This window comes from Fistularia commersonii, chromosome 35 (genome assembly GCF_037954325.1).
Source record: "Fistularia commersonii isolate RoL2024-O1a breed Wild chromosome 35, RoL_Fcom_v1.0, whole genome shotgun sequence".
NCBI classification, from domain to species: domain Eukaryota; kingdom Metazoa; phylum Chordata; class Actinopteri; order Syngnathiformes; family Fistulariidae; genus Fistularia; species Fistularia commersonii.
The window spans coordinates 1,870,963-1,891,264 of record NC_141318.1 but is presented as its reverse complement, the minus strand read 5'-3'; the positions used below and the strand labels follow the sequence as shown (position 1 = coordinate 1,891,264).

The 20,302-nt window shown below is 45.8% G+C and overlaps 2 protein-coding genes across 2 annotated transcripts; both read left to right on the top strand.

The window, feature by feature from the left end:
* Positions 1-148: 148 nt before the first annotated feature.
* Positions 149-8,464, top strand: ccdc15 (coiled-coil domain containing 15). Its single transcript, XM_086142599.1, has 10 exons — positions 149-513; positions 2,042-2,179; positions 3,009-3,098; positions 4,875-4,991; positions 5,081-5,206; positions 7,077-7,172; positions 7,255-7,358; positions 7,428-7,622; positions 7,733-7,881; positions 7,972-8,464. The coding sequence occupies exons 1-10, from the start codon at positions 355-357 to the stop codon at positions 8,019-8,021; spliced, it is 1,224 nt and encodes a 407-aa protein (XP_085998725.1). The 5' UTR covers positions 149-354; the 3' UTR covers positions 8,022-8,464.
* Positions 8,465-10,082: 1,618 nt separating this feature from the next.
* slc37a2 (solute carrier family 37 member 2) lies at positions 10,083-20,279 on the top strand. The gene is made up of 18 exons (XM_086142795.1): positions 10,083-10,686; positions 12,201-12,282; positions 12,406-12,496; positions 13,338-13,416; positions 13,510-13,645; positions 14,932-15,008; positions 15,954-16,120; positions 16,247-16,284; positions 16,384-16,524; positions 17,635-17,725; positions 17,803-17,865; positions 18,118-18,203; positions 18,548-18,596; positions 18,702-18,775; positions 18,858-18,936; positions 19,015-19,112; positions 19,372-19,436; positions 20,015-20,279. The coding sequence occupies exons 1-18, from the start codon at positions 10,628-10,630 to the stop codon at positions 20,028-20,030; spliced, it is 1,491 nt and encodes a 496-aa protein (XP_085998921.1). The 5' UTR covers positions 10,083-10,627; the 3' UTR covers positions 20,031-20,279.
* Positions 20,280-20,302: the final 23 nt, after the last annotated feature.

Here is a 20,302-nt window from a genome sequence, read left to right as displayed (position 1 = left end):
CATTCGCAACTATTTTCCAAATGCTATTAAGATCATTAATTTCAGGCGGTGAAGATTTCAAGGTCTGTGCAAGGGCCCCCCCGTCCTGTAGGGGGCGCAATGAGCTGCAGACCCGCTTGCCAAACGCAAAATAAACCCACGAAGAAGACAAGTGAGCGAAAGTCAAACAAATCTGTTGCTCCAGCCTGGCGTACTGATGCATCACCGGCCTAACAAAAGTCCGAGTAACGCCGTTATTCCTTTTAAAAATCCCCGAAGTAACATTTCAGGCTTGTAAAGCTGACACTGTAAGCCGAACTGGATTAAAAAAACAACGGTTTCCTTGACGCTAGCTTGAGAGCTAGAGGCTAGCCGATGAATGCTAGCCGGGCTAAGTCGAGCAAAGCTCCGGTCGTGCGGGGCGACGAGCACCGGCCCTTCCGAGCTAGCAAGGTGCTGGCCGGGAGGAGCCCGGCGGTGGCGGCGGTCGGGGCATGGGTGGAGGACGGACAAGACGTTGTGTGGCATCCGTGTGTGAGTAATTTAACTCCTTATCCGTTTCTATCGAAAGCTCCGCCGCGTCGCCAGGCTCCCCGGGAACCGTTACTGGCCGCCGGGTTAGCCGCGCTCACTAGCCCTGCCTGGAGCCACATTAGCTTCCGCTGATAAAGCTGGTTTTCAGAAACCGGTCCGTTAATATCATCAGTATAAATATTTGCCAATTATCAATTGACAAATTATTGTCAATTACATTATTCTTTCACACGAGGAGCTTTCAAATGATTCTAATATAAATGTTTTGTTGTTGTTGTTGCTAGGACACCTGCTGCAGGTGTTGATTTTGAGAAGCCATCATCAGGCCATACTGATTGATTTGAATAAAACCCGACAAAATGAAGAAATAAGATAATTTCAATATAAACACTCACAGAATTTAACAATATTGACAGGGGGCTCTTTTGGCACAAGTATTTTTATTCTGTAAGGCGATGTGTAACATGAGAATGAGAACAACTTAATTAATCCCGAAGGAAATTGTTGTGCCAGAGTTTCAAGCAAAAACATAACAGTAAAAGATAATAGTAGGAAGGAGGGAGAATAAGAAATACAATAAAATATAAATTGTCAAGGTTAAAGCTATCAAGTTTTTTAAGGTCTTAAGGACAAAGATTTGTAGATTCCCTGCGGCTGAGGGAAGAGGAATTAAAAAGTCTGATAGCCTCAGGTAGGAACAACAGACTTCATGTAAAGGCAAGAGGGAAAAAAAAAAAAAGTGAAGTTCGATAATATCTTCCATAGCAAATGTTTTTGATAAATCCTTTAAGGAATATTGACAAATTCAGGGTTTTGGATGATGGTTTGGACATATGCAGAGGAGGGTAGAAGGATGCTGAGGTTGGAACTGCTAGAAAGGAGGTCTGGAGGATGGAGGGAAGGACAACAAGAAGTTGGCTGGTGCGAGAGAAGAGGGTTTGTGAGTGTTGTGACCCCCGAGGGGAACAACTGAAGGGGGAAGAAGGATGCTCTGTGCACAAAGCTCACATCTGATGGTGCTGGGAACTTCAGAATTACCCACCTGATTTTGTTATTCATTTTATAAGTCTCTTTTCCATTCAATGTCTCTTTGCGACAATATTCAGACTGAGCAGATTCATCTGCAGACAGAGGGGCAGGGAAGAGTTGTCGCTCTTCAAATGTCCTATTCTGGCGTCATGTTAGGTCCAAGCGGGTTAAGAGACCCGGATGCCGCTTCAGTAGGTAGCTTAAGCGCTGAGCCTATGAAAAATTAACTGCATGAGCTTTAATTTTTCACTGTAAACACCTCCTGTCGTTTCAGCTGCATGCTTGTAGGAAATGACTGTCTATTTTCCATCAGGTGGAATGGAAAAACACACAAGGGGGTTTTAATTATGTATGATGATTGTAATCTTACGAAATGCCGTTGTTTAAGATCGGATTAACAACCTTAAATCCAGTGACGCTTAAAACGGACGGAAGCCGAGACGTCCCGCAGAGGCGGGCGCCGCTTTGCTCAAATCCCTGTCGTGTCTTCTGGGCTCAGGAGCTGGCCTCCATCACCGAGGAGCTCCAGGCGGAGAGGAGGAGGCTGAAGGAGAGGAGCCTGCAGAGGTTCCAGGAGGAAGTGCGCCATCGTGTGGCCCGAGTCGGCAGGAAGAAGCTCCGAAAACCAGAGCCAGGGGTAAAGAGTGTCTTCATTGTCTTCGTAGTTGGGCTGGGATGCAAGAAAACCAACATCAAGGATATTTACCTTTGGGTTTTTCTTCATGGTTATATACCGCGGTGTAAACCGAGATATGGAAAATCGTACACCAGGTTGGGGTCGATCACTCGCTGTCTCCTCTGCACTCTTACAAATCTCCCACCGCTTTCTCTTTCCTTGCACTTGTACTCTTTTCACTACGGGGCCGGCGAAGACAGGGCTCACAAGCGCTTCAACGCGACGAATCAGACGCAGCATCGCTGAACCGACCTTCCAACTCAGTCTCTCAGCGGGAAAATCCAGCAATTTTTGGATAAGATATGAAGAAAATAGCAGAGAATAGTGGAAAACATCCAACTTGACATTGGATCTGTGACATGAAGCCCAATTAACGGCATGACAGAACACTCGGTATTGATTCCGCCATTATTGATTATATTGATCAGTCTGGCAGTGACTGTGGAGGCCAAAGATGACTAAAATTAATGCACAGTTGGAATTGCTTATCACCTCTCAGAACTCTTGTTTTTTTTGTGTAAAAATAAGTCTGACTAAAATGCCTGTAGTGGCATTTGACCTCTCAACAATAATATTCAAGCTCTGTTCATCTGTTACGGAAACGCCTTTTGATTCATTTCACGTAGATTCCTTGTTCAAACCGCTATTAATTCACTCTCGGAAGAATCCACTGCTGCAAAGGTCGTTTTCACATGACAGTGTGGACTCCAATTGCTGCCTCTGCGACGCGGTCATTGTAAATCACATTGAGTGTGTGTGTGTGTGTGTGTGTGTGTGTGTCATCATACAGCTGAAAGCTGACAGGAAGGTCCCAGAGCGGCGCCACGCCCGGGCCCAGCACGAGTCCACGTCGCCGCAGAAAGACAAACACATGGGCAAGGTAAATCCGCGTGTATGTGTGTGTGTGTGTGTGTGAAGAGCTGGGATGCGCCTGGATGTACTGATGATTGGAATCCCATGCGGAGGCCATGTTTTTTGCGCAGTGGTTTCTTTCAGTGGCTACAAACCTTATAAATGCTTCGGATATTTTGTTTTTTTCGTCTCCAAATCTCTTCTGTCGTCATCACCAGCTGTTAAATATCACACCAAAGCAAATTTATCAGACAGAATTGAACCTGTAAGGCCGTCACATGGTGGTCTGTCTTCATCAATTCTACATTTGTGCAGGCAACTTGCAAAAAAAAAAAAACAACAACTTTACACATTCATGACACAGAAAAGCTTGGACTCGTTAGCTCAAATTAAGCTGCTTTTCCCCGCTGTTTATCACATCCATGCCGGGGAAAAGGTTAAAACGTGGCGAGAGAAGCCGAAGAAGGGTCAGGTTTCCGCGCCTCGACGTGGCGGCCGGCAGGGCTTGAACGTGCACGGCTTCCACATCTGCTCCGAATGCTCGCGTCGGGAGCGAGAAGTAGGTTAGCATATTCCGGCCCGTCACCTCGGGACGTCACTCACGGCGCCGCTCCCCGCCGTTCCGATTCCCCGGGCGAGGACGTTCTGTCTCCGACTCGGGAGTTTCACCTGAATTCCAAAACAGGGAGCCGTTTTAGCGGCGTGCGCCCCGAGGCCCCGGCAGGATCCGCCCGGGGACATCGGCCTCGGCTCGCGCCGTGATTGCGGCTTCTTTAAAAAATAAAAAAACACGCTCTCTCTGAGAGCCTTTCCTGATTCTGCTGCAGTTTTAATCTTTAATTACATTTTCTTTTTTAAAATTCCCATCTTTTACAACAGCTCCACTCAATTTTGCAGGGCGTTTGGTTTTAAATAAGCCAGATAGGATTCTACATTTGTTATCCCGATAATGACAAATCATACCTTTTACGTGACTATGTTAGTGAAACCGTCCGGGCGCGTCTCATTCTGGCTGCCGACCTCCCGTTTCCACCGCCTCCGTTCCTTAAATGGCACACAGCTTGAGAGGCTGCTGCTTTTTCAGAGTTAAGATGACTTTTTCTTCCTTCCAAATAGGCCGACGCCGCATGTAGATAGCCTCGCTGTCGATTTTAAACCAGAATGACTTCAGTGGAAAACTGCGTAGATAGAACGAGTACATTTTGACTTGGGAGGCAACGCCGGCGTTTCCTCAAATCCAAAAGCGGCCATCATGTCATCGCAACCCTTTTCAAAGTTTGTTTTTTGCGGGGCAGAGCGTGCCGCGCCGGCAGAGGATTTTTACGACCTCGCTAAACGCTAAATAAACACACCGTACATCGTGCGATCCGTCGACATTCCTCCCGCCCCTCCCACGAATTGGACGATTAATTGGGAACCGGTGTTCCCGAGTGGTAATCTCCCGAAAAAGCCGCTTTCATAAAGAAGACGCACCTGTGAGCCCGAGCGTCGGCGTCGCGCTGACGACTGCGAAAATCCCCCCATTAATTAAACGACGGGCCTCCGAACTCACATCTTTAGCGTTGCGTTATCCTCTTTATTGTTCTTTCTGTTTAATAAGTTCTCTTCTATTCAAACACAGCTCCCTCGTACTTATCCGTCGCTTGATTTCATTTCATTTTTTTATTTCCTCCTTCACATCAGCATTTTCGGGTGAAGGAAACTCGACAGCTGAACCGCCGTCCCGAAAAGGCCTCCACGATCTGTTCCTTCATTGTGAAACGACAGTGACGAACGCTTTTCCTATCCCCCCCCCCCCCCCCAGGCCGGCGGCGGCGGCGAACGTGTCCGGCTAAGACTTGCCGCCCGCCGGACCGTCTCGCAAGGAGACCTAACGTCAGCGCCGCCCCGCGGCGACCGGGACGCTTCCTCAGCCGGACGCGTGAGCGCCGACGTCTCCTTCCTCTTTCAGAAACCGCCGGTTCCTTTTCTCACACAGGCGGGTGAAGGAAATGGTTTTCCTCCGAACAGGAAGTCGGGTCTGACGCGGTGCGGGAGCGGCGAGGGGGAGATGACGAGGAGGTCGATGAGACGCTCTTCGCCGAGCACCACCGATGCCACCTGGTTCAGCACAAGAGAGGCACCTCCGGACGCTCGGTGTGTTCCGACATTTCCACCGTTCTCCTCCTTTAACTTCATTTGTTCGAGCGGCGAGGCCTGGCAGAAAAAAAGCCGATGTGCGCTCAGATTCTGTTTATCCCGCACACAACGGCAGAGTGGCCGTTTTCCCGAGTTAAATAGATAAACTTTATCAAATCTCAGATGGAAATCCAGCTGTCAGAGCAGTCAGGTAAATAAGCTAGCATAAGATAAGTAAACAGGTGTGTCGGCGTTGGAATAAATATCCAACGACCATCGGTGCAGAATGCAGTCACACGTGTGTGTAAAAGTTTTACAGGGACGTGCGTGCGTGTGTGTGTGTGTGTGTGTGAGATGCACTTGCCAGCCAGGTGGGATTTCTTAATATTCCCACCTCTTCTGAGAAAGCCGACGTGCGGCGGACACATGTCGGGCCGCTATGGCCTTTGCAAGGGATTTTCTTGATTGTATGCAAGAAATGATCCTTTTAAGGTTTGACTTATTTCGATTCAGCGCTCAGATCAGTGTTAACTTTGGAAGTTTGCTTGGAATCAACACATCTTCACCCATCCTGCGCATCAGATGATCATATCAGTGGAAGGACACTCAGATTCCGCGTGACTGGAAAAATTGAAAATCATCATCTTCCATGAGAGCGGCGTTTAGACGTCGCCGAACGGGTTCTCATGACTGCCGACGTCATGGAGGAATGACAACAAAGATTTGAACTTCCATTTTTTCCCCTTTTAACCCGTGACTCACGGCAGAGTGACGGTTAAGAGACGGCCGTCTGCTGCTCCGGCTGCAAACACTCCAGTTGATTTTGATATTTCAGCCTCCAAGTTAGTGTTTAAACGGTCTGAACCCAAACACAGCATAAATGCTGTTCAAGGCGACGTTGGAAATGAAATTCAGCAGTAAAGTTAATAAATATTTTTAAATAAAGTTAATAATAATCATTATATCAGTATTACGCTTATTATTGTTATTATTAATCATAATCATAATTATTCTATTTTAATACTATTATTATCAATTATTTACAGTTGAATCCACCATGTTTTTCTATATGTATATAACAATAATAATAATTAATAAATACGATAATAATATAACATTATTTGATTATAATATTATTTCTATTTTCAATTATTTACCATTGAATGCACCCTGTGTTTATATATATATATAACAATAATAATAATAAATATGATGATAATAATATAACATTATTCGATTATAATATTATTATTATTATCAATTATTTACAGTTGAATGCACCATGTGTTTATATATAACAATAATAATTAATAAATATGATAATATAACATTATTTGATTATAATATTTCTATTTTCAATTATTCACCGTTGAATGCACCCTGTGTTTATATATATATAACAATAATAATAATAGTAATAATTAATAAATATGATGATAATATAGCATTATTCGATTATAATATCATTATAATCATCAATTATTTACAGTTGAATGCACCACGTGTTTATATATAACAATAATAATAAATACGGTACTAATATAACATTATTTAATTGCAATATTTCTATTTTCAATTATTTACCGTTGAATGCACCCTGTGCTAATATATATATATAACAATAATAATAACAATAATAATATCTATGATAAAAACAATATAACATTATTCGATCATAATATCATTATTGTTATTAATTGTTAACCGTTGAATGCGCCGTGTGTTTCCTGGTTGGTCGAAGATGTAGATGAAGTGTGTGTTTGGCCTCGAGGTGTGTTGCAGGAGAGAACAAGCGATGAAAGATGGCTGCCGACGCCTGTTTTGTTTCTTGGCCTGCCCTCCCCGGGTGAAAGCCTGTAAAATTACAACACCGCTCCTGGCGTTTCAGGCGAGGGGACCCGCGAGCGACGCCGACGGACCGCCGATTCCCGCCGACCCGTGCGTCCTCTGGCCTCCGGCGGACCCCCAGCAGGAAAAACGACGGGTAGCTCTCACGCACACACACACACACATTCTGGAAGTGAGAAGACGACGTGAAACCAAGACCCTTCTTTCCTCCCCTGCAGCATCAGACTCAGTTCCTGATGAACCGCCGTCTGTTTATGAAGACGGAGAGGGAGCAGGTGAAGGAGAACACGCAGCACAGGAAGCACCTGAGGAGGACGGCCAGGTGAGCGGACCGCCGCCTCACCGCTTCACCGCTTCAAATCACCATTTCTCAACCGCTTTCCCGCCGCAGGATCAAGGCGGCGAAGGAAGAGGTCCGGCAGGAGGAGGAGACCCGGCTGGAACGGGCGCGCCAGATCTCGGAAAGCCGGCGGAAGCTGGCCGAGCGCGAGCTGCTGGTTCTGGAGCGTCTGAGGCTGGAGGAGGAGGAGAGGAGCGCCGGGCTGGAGAGGAGGAGGAGGCGGGAGCGGGGGAAAGTAGCAGCGAGGTAACCTGCGTTCAACTTACCCGCCGACTGTTGTTTCTCGAAAGCGGCGCCTCGGCTTTAAAGAAACGACGCGCGTTGGTGACTCCTCCACGACGATGATGCGTCCGCAGGTACATCGAGGCGATGCGAGCCCAGGTGAAGGAGCGGCTGTCTCAGGGGAAGCTGGACCCCCCTCCCCTCTGCTGCTGCGCCGCCTCCTTCTGGGACTCGCACCCCGACACCTGCGCCAACAACTGCGTCTTCCACGACAACCCCAAAGGTACGGACAGGCGCGACACAAAACAAAACAAAACAAAACACCGGCTCGGATTTCGAGCCCCGCTCACGGCAGCTCCTCTCTCCTCCGCAGCCTACATCCAGGCCTTGCGCTCGGCCGTGCTGAGCTTGGATTTGCAGTGATGGGAACGAGGAGCGGCCGTGGAAGAGAGAAACACGCTCCTCGCTGGGTTTGGAGGAAAAACTGTTTTTTTTTTTTGAGATAACGGAAAGCTAACCAGGAATTATAAAGCAGTTACGCTTCATATGGTCCTTCACAAAAAGCCAGAATTGAAGAAATGGGTGAGAAAAGCATCAGGGAACACATGAGCTCTTTTAAAAGTAAAATCTCCATCAGGAAAAGTACCTTTTTAAGCGTTTTTACTTTTTAGGTTTCTTTTACTGAGCCATTTCGCTAACTGTATGCTTTAATTGTCCGAGTTATGTCAGATACCCGATCGGGGAAGAGGATTTACACGACTAAAAATGCATTCAGGGAGTTTTTACAAATCTATTTTTTTTTTTTTTAATATTATTAATCCTATTTCAGAAATGTGGAAAAAAAATGAAATAAATGATGAATCTGTTCTGGTCTTCGTCCAATGTGAGTGGGTCCAAAACCATGCCAAAGGTATTTTCCATTTAGTTAATTTAGTAAACAAGTGCTTTGACATTGCAACGGCGTAAAAACTCCATACAAGGAAGGAGCATTGTTATATTGATATATAATCTTAAATAGTTTTATTCTTTTGTCTGTATTTTCACAATCAAAATACACTTTATTTATTTTTAAGGGGCATTTGGGTCATTTTCCACCTCCCAGTACCACATGAGAGAACCTTAACATTTCAAGTACGCAGCGGAAAGATTTACTCACGAGTCTTTCACAACTAAAATAGAGATTATTAATTTTTTCATATCTCATAAAACCCATGACAGTGAGCACTGACTCCATGTCAGCTTAAGCTTTACTTTAACACGGAAGCGATGGGGGGATGAGCAAGAAGTTACCAGGAGGACTCGGAGAGTGGCAGATGTGATTGACCCGGTTACTTCTAGGTTTTTTTTCTCCACACCTTTTTTATTATTATTTTATTTTTTTTTGTTTCAGCTCATAAATATTTATTGTAAATATCTTTAATGGGCCCTTTTTGGTTATTCTGGCATACAAATTAGTGAAACTCCAACAGCAGAAAACTACAAAATAAGAAAAAAAAAAACAAGAATGAATATGATATGTATTTGTATATATAATGAATAATGAAAGTAGTAGTTGTAAGAATAAGAACAACTTTATTTATCCCGAAGGAAATTGTTGTGCCAGAGTTTCAAGTAAAATATAACAGTAAAAATAATAGTAGGAAATTGTATAAACAGTATAAAAAAAGGGGAGAATAAGAAATACAAATAAAAGTATAAAGTGTCTAAGTAACAAGTCAAGGCTATAAAGTGTCTTAAGGCCTTAAGTACAAAGATTAGTAGTAAGGAGGGAACACTTGCACTGAACTTGAAGTAGTTTGCCCCTTCTAAACTTTTTTTTTTAATAAATTTGTTGTTTATTAGTTCCTTACACTTCTTTCAATTTTTTATTTTTTTTTTGAACACAAATAGCATAAATAAATATACAGATAAACATGGCAAGGGATGAGGAAGCAAAGGACATAAGGACATTCGTTCTGTATGTAATCAGAAGTTAACTTTGTTAAAGGTTTGTGAGAAAGTTTAATGCGAGATGAAAAAGAAAGCAAAAGAAAATCATTAAATAAATAGATAAATACATTTAAAAAAATAAAACCTTGCAAGGGGAATATAACACGTATTTAACTTGGTGGTTCACAAGGAATCTCAGACATCAAACTGTATATTTTTCGGTTTTTGGATTGTCCCATAAGTTTTAAGGATTTTTTTTATACAATTCAAAATTGTTGACACTTTTACATTCTGTTTTTGTGAATGTAGAACTTGGCCAGGGCTAAAATAACATTGACACATAGTTCATCTCTTTTGTTGCTTAAAAGTAAACCAAATGTTATGTCATCTTTTTTTGTTTTTCCACCCAAAAACACGCCGTGGAATCTTCCGTGGAGATTTCCGTGGAAACGTCCGTGCAGTTTTGCAGATCCTCTGCAGCTTTACAGCTCCCGCGCGTCGCTCAGCTGTTTCCGGTTTGCCGTGACGTCACATGGGAGGAGGGAGGGGGGGAGCGGATGTGATCACGTGGACGCCGGGACGCTCCGACTGGGAAAAAAAATACCGCTTGGAATAACTGGATTATTACTAATAATAACAACAAACCGGCGTTAGCGACCGGGTTAACCGTCTCTCCGACGCCTGGAGGAAGGCCGGGTCTCCCACAACCCCACCCCGGGGCCGTCGCATTTAAACCCCGGCTCCCAGTATGGAGAGCGGCTGGATATCCGTGGACGGTTTCTCCCACCAGGAAGCTCCGCGGCTGCCACTTTACCCCCTCACTAGCTAGCATCTACTCTCCGGCTGGAGTTTTTGTTTTAATTTTTCTAAACTGAGCACTATATGATCCGTTTTTTCGGTTAATTTATTAATAGCGACTTTATTTATTTATTTCATTCAATTTTATTTTCTAAGGAACCACCGTAACTAGCTGTTTATAAGCAGCTGTTAGCTTACTAGCCGCTTGGTACTCTTGAGGATATGCCCGGGGCTGGACTCTGAGTTGTGAATATTTCATTTTTTTACTTTGCTACTAACTTTTTTTTTAACTTTTTCTGACAATGAAGTCGTCCCTGGCTCCCGGCATACGGCTTATCACGTCCTTTTCTCGGGATAGTTGGTAAGTTTGCATTATTTGCCCACTGTTCTCGTCCGCACTTCCAAACAAACCGCTCTATTACCCTTATCAGCCCGACTGTTAATGAGTGGCTCGTCCCCGTCGATACACGCACGCCGGACGTGCGTGTGTGCGTGCATGTGAAGCGTGGTGACCCCTCTGACCCCGCACACTAGGCATATACAATTTTTATGCGCTCAAAGTAAAATAATCTAGTCCGTTTCTACTCTACCCGCAGCTTTTTGCAGGTTGTACATTCCGCCGAACTCCGTTTGAAAAACTCGCAATTTAAGATTCGGCGCTTCCTTTTTGATCCGCACTGATCCGATCTGTAACGGATCGATATGGTCATCGATAAAATGCAGCATTTTAAGAATTCGGCGCAGTCACACCTCCCCTGGGACAGCCAGCTCTTCGCTTATATAACCGATAACCTCTAACAAGTCGTCGGTTGAGTTCGGCGATCGATAATCGATATTTGGGCTGCGCTATCGGCAGTGAATTAATATGAACTAAAGCCTGTCTTTGCAAACAGTGGCACAGATCATTAATAACTAAGTCGATTGTTGCGTTATTAATGCAGGCAGTCGTGTTTATGAAACTGTTTATATGCACCTTCAAGTAAACACGAAACCTTTTTAATCACCTTTTTTTTTTTTAAAACTCATCTGAAAAGTTTTTGCAAAATTGTGAAATAAGCATGAAATGACGGGAAGTTCTGCAGATACAAACCTTCAGATCAGCATTAAAGTTACAAGAGGAAGTCACTGTTTATACCAAGACAGGAAAACACATCTTGGGGAAATAACAAGTGAAAAACCAGGGGATTAGCAAACTATGCTTGGAAAATCGATCTGAAGTATATCAATATATTTCCCAGCCGCACACAATATTACTTATTTTTTGCTAGCAATTATAACATTATTACTTTGACCCAGAAAGGACCAAGCGCCCAACATGTTCCACAGAATTATTATAATGATCAGTCAATTAATAATAGGCAAAATTTTATTTTTTGATTCATAAATCTAAGAGAGAGATCTCCAAGAGAAGGTATCGTCGTGAAAAGATTTTAGCGAGCAGAAATTAACTTCTTGAAGCTATAAAAAAACATACATTTGAAGGAAATTTACAGATAATGGGAAAATATAACAAGATCACACAAAATGTGAGAATATAATCAGCTTGAAATGACAAAAAAAAAAATCATCACTTTTCACAATTTGAAGGACAGGTCGAGTTCGAGCCCATGGCACTTCTTTTTATTTCCTTAAAAATTAAGAAGAGGAACCAATGTGATATTTAAAAAAAAACAAAAAAAAAACATGCCGTTCATTCGTCTTCGCACGCGTCTGATCGCCGAGACGCCGCGTTTTCCCGGCGACCCCGATGTCCGTAGAAGCAGGCGGTGGTCCACTCTGAGGTCCAATCCCGTCGATTTTCTTTTTCCCGGGAAATTACCTCCCGTCCCGTGGGAAAAATCCCTCACGCCTATTCTTTGCATCCCCTCCCTGCAGGTACCGGGGCTTCATCCTCTTTCTCACCTTCCTCTTCTACACCGCCTACCACCTGTCACGCAAACCCATCAGCATTGTGAAGGTAAGCGGAGCCGTCCAAACTGGATGCATCCAAATGTCCCGCCTTACAGTCCGAAGGTCTCGAGGTCCATCACAACCTGGTACACTCTGTGTGTGTGTGTGTGTGTGTTTGTGTCACCTCCAGAGTGAACTGCACAGAAACTGTTCGAACGTCATCCAGCCCCCGGGCTTAAACATCAGCGACAATGACACGTGGTGCAACTGGGCCCCCTTCGGTAAGTCCTGCAGGGCCGGCGGTCCCAGGCGACCCCTTCAGAGCTGCACGGAGTATCATATCATGTTCATCAAAATTGACATTTTTTTTGCATTTTATATTGTTGACCTGCAACGTCGTATCGCCGCATTATTGCAATGTCAATTTGAAGTGAATCTAAATGGTAATCATTTAAATCCGCGATCGTTTAGCTGAAGCCGAGATCAGGAATGACCCACAACGTGCAAGAAAGGACTCAAAAACTTGTTTTAAACTTTCTAGAAAATCAGATAAAGGACTTGAGGAATTCAGCGACAGGTAGCGAGTCAGACGAGGACTTTATCGCTCTTAGTTCCACCTTGGTGGGAACAAAACTTTAAGCGAAGTAAAGCAAAAAATTCCCCCCCCTGCTTCTTCTAGGAGTCTCTTACCAAAACAAATAATTAGTTTGGGAAGGAAAAATAGAAATAATGTGAAAATAAAATAGGAGATAACTTCATGTTGGGGCTGGACTGGACTTTAGAAGGCCCTGGATTTTATACATTATACATACATATATATATATATACTGCTCAAAAAAATAAATGCACTCTAAAATAGCACATCCTAGATGTGAATGAATGAAATATTTTTATTAAATACTTTGTTCTTTACATAGTCAAATGTGCTGACAACAAAATCACACACCAATAATCAATGGAAATGAAATGTTTGAACTCATGGAGGTCTGGATTTGGAGTCACACTCCAAACGAAAGTGGAAAAACACACTCGAGGCTGATCCATATATTTGTATATAAATACATGTATATATTTATATGTATGGCGGCCTGTGAGGAAGTTGTTTGTGTATCTTCTCCCCAGACCAGGACAACTACAAGACTCTGTTCGGGGTCCTGGACAACTCCTTCCTGGTGGCCTACGCCATCGGCATGTTCTTCAGGTGCGTTTGACTCGAATCTCCGAAGCCGCGTCTCGTGAGCGAGCGTTTTTTTCCGTAACCCGAACCTTTCTTCTTCCTGGCGTCGGCGGACAGCGGGATCTTCGGCGAGCGCCTGCCGCTGCGCTACTACCTGAGCTTCGGGATGCTGATGAGCGGCCTCTTCACGGCTCTCTTCGGCCTGGGCTTCTACTGGAACATCCACTCGCTGGGTTACTACGCCTTCGTCCAGGTCGGCCGCCGCCATGTTTACACGCCAGGTGTTATTCACAAGCGCTAGCAAATCCCCTTAGCTTAGCGACATTCAAACTCTTAAGGGATGTACTCTTATTAACTTATTATAAATGTGTTTAATGCCTGACTGCTGTTTTCCAGTCAGAAAGTCACTATCAGCGCATTTTGAGAAGGAAATTATTTTATTTTGGGTTGTTTTGTCCCCATAGGAACAAGTTAATGACTTAAATCCCGTCTATTCATTACGTTACATTACATTTGGCAGACGCTTTTATCCAATAGAGGACATAAGGACTGCAATAACACTTGCAAATACACGATGCACAGGAAATATACAGAACAGTAAGCTTGGGTTAGTGAGTTTTTTTTTTTTTCTGAGAAAGACGTACACAAACGTGCACACACACACACACACACACTGCATAGCCTAACTATTCAGTTCTCTGACTATAAACGAAAGTCACATGACTGCTCTTGGTGTGACTGGAATGTTCACATCCTCCGGCGAGAAAGTCTGCCGCACGAGGAGGTGTGGTTTTGCTGTTTTTGACTTAAAAAAAAAAACAAAAAAAAAACGTTAAGAAAATGTTTATTTTTTTGAACGCGGCGCTGATAAATGATGAGCCGCTCCGATTCGTCACAATGAGGAGATGATATGGAATCGTATCAGCAACAACTTAGCGACACGTGAGTGACGGGCAAGAACCGGCTGTTGAATAATACCTTTTATTTATTTTACTTGACACACAAACACAACCAAATACAGATTTTAGAGGACCATTAAAAGAGGTTTCCAAAACTGACGGCATTAGATTTCTGTACAAAAACAAAAACCCGCCATTGACTTTTATCCAGACTTTCAGATTGAAGTTTGTGTTAAATCCACGCCGCCTTCTTCTTGTTTGAAAAAGAATAAGAATAAGAACAACTTTATATCCTTTGGGATAAATAAAGTTGCTCTTATTCTTAAACAAGAAGAAGACGGCGGGGATTTAACACAAACTTCAATCTGAAAGTCTGGATGAAAGTCAATCGCGGGTTTTTGCTTTTGTAAAGAAATCCATGATCCTGTGTGTGTGTGTGTGTGTGTGTATATACCTCCTGATTGTCACGCCTCATTTGAAAGGGTTCGGTCACATGACGGCTTTCCGGGCCGCATCATGTGAGCGCTGCGCTCTGTGAGCGGCCTGCGGCTCGGGGTGGGAAGCCAATCCCCGCTCGCCGCTCGCCGCATTTAAAGGTCGCGGCGCTGAACCCCCTCCTCCTCCTCCTGTGTTTGTGCAGGTGATGAACGGGATCATGCAGACCACCGGCTGGCCCGCGGTGGTCGCCTGCGTCGGCAATTGGTTCGGGAAGGGGAAGTGAGTACTGCACGCCGCACGCCGGCGCCCCTCCCGCTGACTCCGCAGTATCCGACGCTTGTTTTGTAACCCTCTGACACACACACACATTTAAATGACCCAGCTGTGATTTATCACCACCCTTTATCTTAAACTTGCCCTTCTAGCTTTAAGCGTCGCCGACATCTGTTTGCACGCACATAATTAAAACTTCCTCCGCGTGGAAGCCATCTCAGCACCAGATAAGGGGGGGGTTTATCAACTCTCGAGTTAAAAGTTCTCCCAGCAGAGCTGTGGGAGGCCGTCGCTGACCGATCGCCGGCCTCCGGACGAGTCGGATGAAGGTCTAGAAAACAAAAACGGGGGATTTAAAGCCGAGATTCTGCAGCCGGAAGAGATTAGCTGATAGCAGCGCCTTAGCGGGAGGGCAGGGCCGGATGGCAAACCAGGAAAATACTGCTTTCCTGTCTTGAGCTGCTGGTTTGGAAGCCCAGTGCAGATAGAAATACAGGGTGTGTGTGTGTGTGTGTGTGTGTGTGTGTGTGTGTGTGTGTCGGTGGGTGGGGCCGCACCGCGACCCCTGATGGGATTTTCCAGCTGATTGATTTAAGGGCCTTGTGTCCGCGTGACGTTATCACTCATCTCCGTCCTCCTTCCTCACCTGCTTCCACCTCGGCTTGCGAAGGCGTGTCACGCGTCACCACGGCGATGGCGACACGTTTAAAAAAACAAACAAAAAAAAAAAAACGTCAACAAACAAAGAAACAAACACGCTCTCCTTTTTATAGCAACGCCGTTCGTAAGAACACACACTTCCTCAACATGTGTGTGTAGTTAGCGTTGAGGAGCATCACCGGTTTCCATGGCAGCAGCTCCCCATGACGACCGTCTCCGGGTTCGGCGGAGACGCCGCGTGTTCCCGGGACGACTGTTTCAGCAGTGTGTGTGTGTGTGTGTGTGTGTCAGGCGCGGGTTTATCATGGGCGTCTGGAACTCTCACACGTCGGTCGGCAACATCCTGGGCTCGCTCATCGCCGGCGTCTTCGTCTCCTCGGCGTGGGGGATGTCCTTCATCGTGCCCGGGCTGATCATCGCCTCCACCGGGATCCTGTGCTTCTTCTTCCTGGTGGAGAGTAAGTCCCAAACGGACGCCGCGGAGGAAAACGGCTTTTTAAATGATCTCCAGATGAGTCGCTCTGAAACCTAGCATGAAGTCGCGTCGGACGTTCGCTTCACCCTCGACCGTTTCTCCCCCACAGAACCCGAAGACGTGGACTGCCTCCCCCCCCAGCACCACGTAAGCCCCGCCCGCAACACTTCTTCTTCCCGCTCCGTGCTCGCCGGCGTTTTCACCCCCACGTGCGCTTTTTTTTTTTTTTTTTTTTTTTCCGCTCAGAGCGACGGCGAGGAAGGAGAGACGGAGCCCCTCCTGCAGCCGACGCCCGCCGGGATCAACGGCGGCATCGGCGGCGAGCCGGCGCCGGCCGCCGAGCAGCACGCCGAGGCCATCAGCTTCAGCGGCGCCCTGAGCATCCCGGTGAGCCGCCTCGGACGTTTGGTTTAAAAGATCGGAGAAGAACATCGCTAAAGGAATCTAGCTAATAGTAAATAAAGTGGCTCTGTGAGATTCACGGTCCAGGCGGTCACGAAAAACACAAAAATATTTTTTTTCCAATAACTATTTAGCGCAACTGAATATAACCTGCTAAAAGTAGAGAGGTAAATATATGTGTTTGTACGCTACTTTTTTCCACACGCTTTAAGAACTGTTTATGGATTTTTCTCGGGTAACTTCAGTAGCTTCCTTCCGCCGACCCTTGCAACCCACTCGCTATTACGATAATCCTTCAGATATGCTAACGCCCCGTCACGATAAAGACGCACAAAAGCGCATTCGATGCGGCTTTCACGTTGAAAGCGATCAGTCTGGCTGTGCGAGAAGGAAAGCCGCCGCTGCACAGAAGATCGCCTTCTGTTCTGGAAATAAGCATTTGTATTTTGTACCGGTAGCTGTAGATGCTACTGTCATATATTTAATTAAATACATTTTATTTTTATTTATTTATTTATTTGATTGATTAAGTCATTAATTTGTATACAAACCTTTATTCTTCATTTTTTGTTACATTCATACTGGCCGCATCAACAAATACGGACCGGAAATGCTTTTTTTTTTTTTCCGACCAGGGCCTGTAACACGGCTGATGAAAAAGATGAATTATAAATTCACAAATGAGCCGCAACGTTCAAAGCGCATGGAAAAAGTTGCGGGTTATAGTCCGGGAGCGATGGTACAAACGAAAAAATGTGCAAGATGTGTCACATAGAGTGAGTAGCATCCAGGTGGTCGTGCAAAGCTACTGGAATATGTTGCTTCATTTATTTGTGACAAGTCACACTTGTGTCCTGTGTGTGTGTGTGTGTGTGTGTGTGTGTGTGTGCGTGTGTGTGTGAAATTTGCCACACACTGTTGCATTTTCGAAACCAATGGCGCCCCCTAGTGGCCAAAGCTGGAATTACACCATCCCACAGGGATTCATTTAAGGGACCTTTTTCATTTTCTCTTGTTTATTGCATAATAAATGACAACTGCTGCTGGAACTTACGCTGCTGATAGTTTGATGATGATGACGAATGTCTTGCGCAGGGCGTGTTGGAGTTCTCCCTCTGTCTGCTGTTCGCAAAGCTGGTCAGCTACACCTTCCTGTACTGGCTCCCCCTGTACATCTCTAACGTCGGTGCGTATTCGCACACCTACGTATCATCACCTTGGTTTCTACGCGTGTGTGTTCTTAACGCGACGCACCATTTTCAGCGCATTTCGACGCCAAGGAGGCCGGAGACATGTCCACGCTGTTTGACGTCGGAGGAATCGTGGGTAAGAGCCCGACCCGTCTGGACGGTGTTTGTTTTCAAACGCCGCAGAGGGGTGATTATCGTTATTTTTCAAACACACACTTTCTCCTGACAAACTATAAACGTCTAAAAGGTGGAGAGCCATCAAACCGTCGGCTATATTCAATTTAATTCATTCTTTACACTTTTCAATTTTGGAGCCATTTGGCACAATTAAGTTTTATCTTATCTTAGTTATGACAATTAAAACCTGTGTGTGTGTGTGTGTGTGTAGGGGGCATCATGGCGGGGCTCGTGTCCGACTACATCGGCGGGAGAGCGACGACCTGCTGCGTCATGCTGCTGGCCGCCGCCCCCATGGTGAGAGTCGAAGGCGTGGAAGATGTGCGCCGTGAAGCGACCGCACTTTTATCAAATTTACTCACGTTAACATGTAAACATACCGAGCTTCTCCTAAACGCTAACATGTCGAGAAGTTGCTATGCTAACGACGGTTAGCATCTTCCCGAGCCGCTTAGCGTCACCTCACGACGCTCCGGTCGGTCGCCAACCTGATTGTACCATCAAAATAACTGGAATAGTGACTAAATAAAGCAGAAAATCACCGCATTTTTTAGCGGCCGGCGCTAAAGGCGTCTCGCCGAGGAGGATAAACGTCCATGTGCGCGGCGCGGCGGCTAACGTGTGTTCCGTTCTCGTTCCAGCTGTTTCTCTACAATCACATCGGAGAAAGGAGCCTCGGCACCACAGTGGGTGAGACGCCCTTTCGATTGGTCGCCGTGGGTTTTGGGTCGCGGGGAGGGCGCGGCGTTCTGCTCGGCGGGCGCCGAATCAACCGCTGTTTTTTCCCGTCCGCAGGGATGCTGCTGGTGTGCGGCGGCCTGGTGAACGGCCCGTACGCGCTCATCACCACCGCCGTCTCGGCCGACCTGGTGAGAGTCGGATCGCCTCCGACCTTCGACCCTTCCCCCCTCTAGCCCTCTAACGTGGATCTTCTCCGTCGTGTATAAACAGGGCACGCACGAGAGCCTGAGAGGGAACTCCAGGGCGTTGTCAACGGTGACGGCGATCATCGACGGGACGGGTTCTGTCGGTGGGTGTCCCGCCGCCGTCTCGCTCCAGGTGGAAAACAAATTAAAAAAAAAGACTGACTGTGTGTGTTTGTGTGCAGGAGCGGCGCTGGGTCCGCTGCTCGCCGGCCTGATCTCCCCCACCGGCTGGAACAACGTCTTCTACATGCTCATCTCCGCCGACGTCCTCGCCTGTCTGGTTAGGAAACACGCTCGCTGGCGCCCCCTTGTGGCCACGGCTGGAATTGCAGCGCGAAACATGCACCGAAACACTTTTTGTCGTTTTGAAAAAATCCGTGAGAGGAAATAAGACATAAAATCAGAGAGATGTTGTTTTTTAACGGGAATGTTAAATATCCTCTGGCGCGGATTTGACCAATGGAAATCCCAGCCTTTAAATGACAAAAATGAGAAACTTAATTTGACCGTTTTATTGAAGCGTCTCTGTCTGTCTGCAGTTTTTGTCCCGGCTGGTTTACAAGGAAGCCCAGGGCTGGTGTGGACGGCGCCCCGCGGCCCGAGGGTGAGTGACCATCAGAGGCGTCCCAACTCCCGACCGTTAGCTTAGCACAATCACTGGTCGTCTATTGTAAGGAATCCCCACAAACAGGTTCAGCCAATCGCAGGACAGCGTTTCCCAGGACACAAATTCCCTCTTAAGCGACCAGCGGCGGGCCGCTGTTTAAAAAAAAAAAAAGAAAAAAGCACATCACCGCACCCGGAAATTGTTCCCCGCCAGGCTGCCGAAGGATAACCGACATCTGGTCACCATGGTGATTAGAGACACGGGAAAAAGTCACAAAAAAACGCCAGATTCCTCCATCAAGGAAAAAGAAACGCAGCGTTTTTACACAGACATTTATTTATCATGTCACTCGCATGAGTGACACGCTCCTGTCCGACTTCTAAAGGAACTTTAGGCAACGTTTACACGGCATTTAGACGAGAGGCGCCTGAATCTGCAGCGAAAACAGTATCACGGTCGACCACTAGGGGGCGCCAACGCAACCTTTTTTGATTTCTTTCTTTATATGATCGAGATGTTTTTTTAAGCGGTGTCCATAAAGGCCCTTTCAGTGAAACTCAATCCTTATGCTCCAGGTTCAAAGGGATCTGATACACACACACACACACACACACACACACACACACACACACATACAGCGCCCCAGACGGAGAACCTCGCAGCGCAGAACACACACCGTCGGCAGCCGGATGGACGAGGACCGGAGGCGCCCGACGGATCAGAGGCCTTCTTTTAATTGTAAAACAGAGATTTATGTCTTTATAGAGACTTTTTTTATGACTAATTACTCATCTTGACTTGTCTATTTTAATATTTTATCATTAAAGTGTACATACTTTACGTTTCTTTTAACTGTGTCTCTC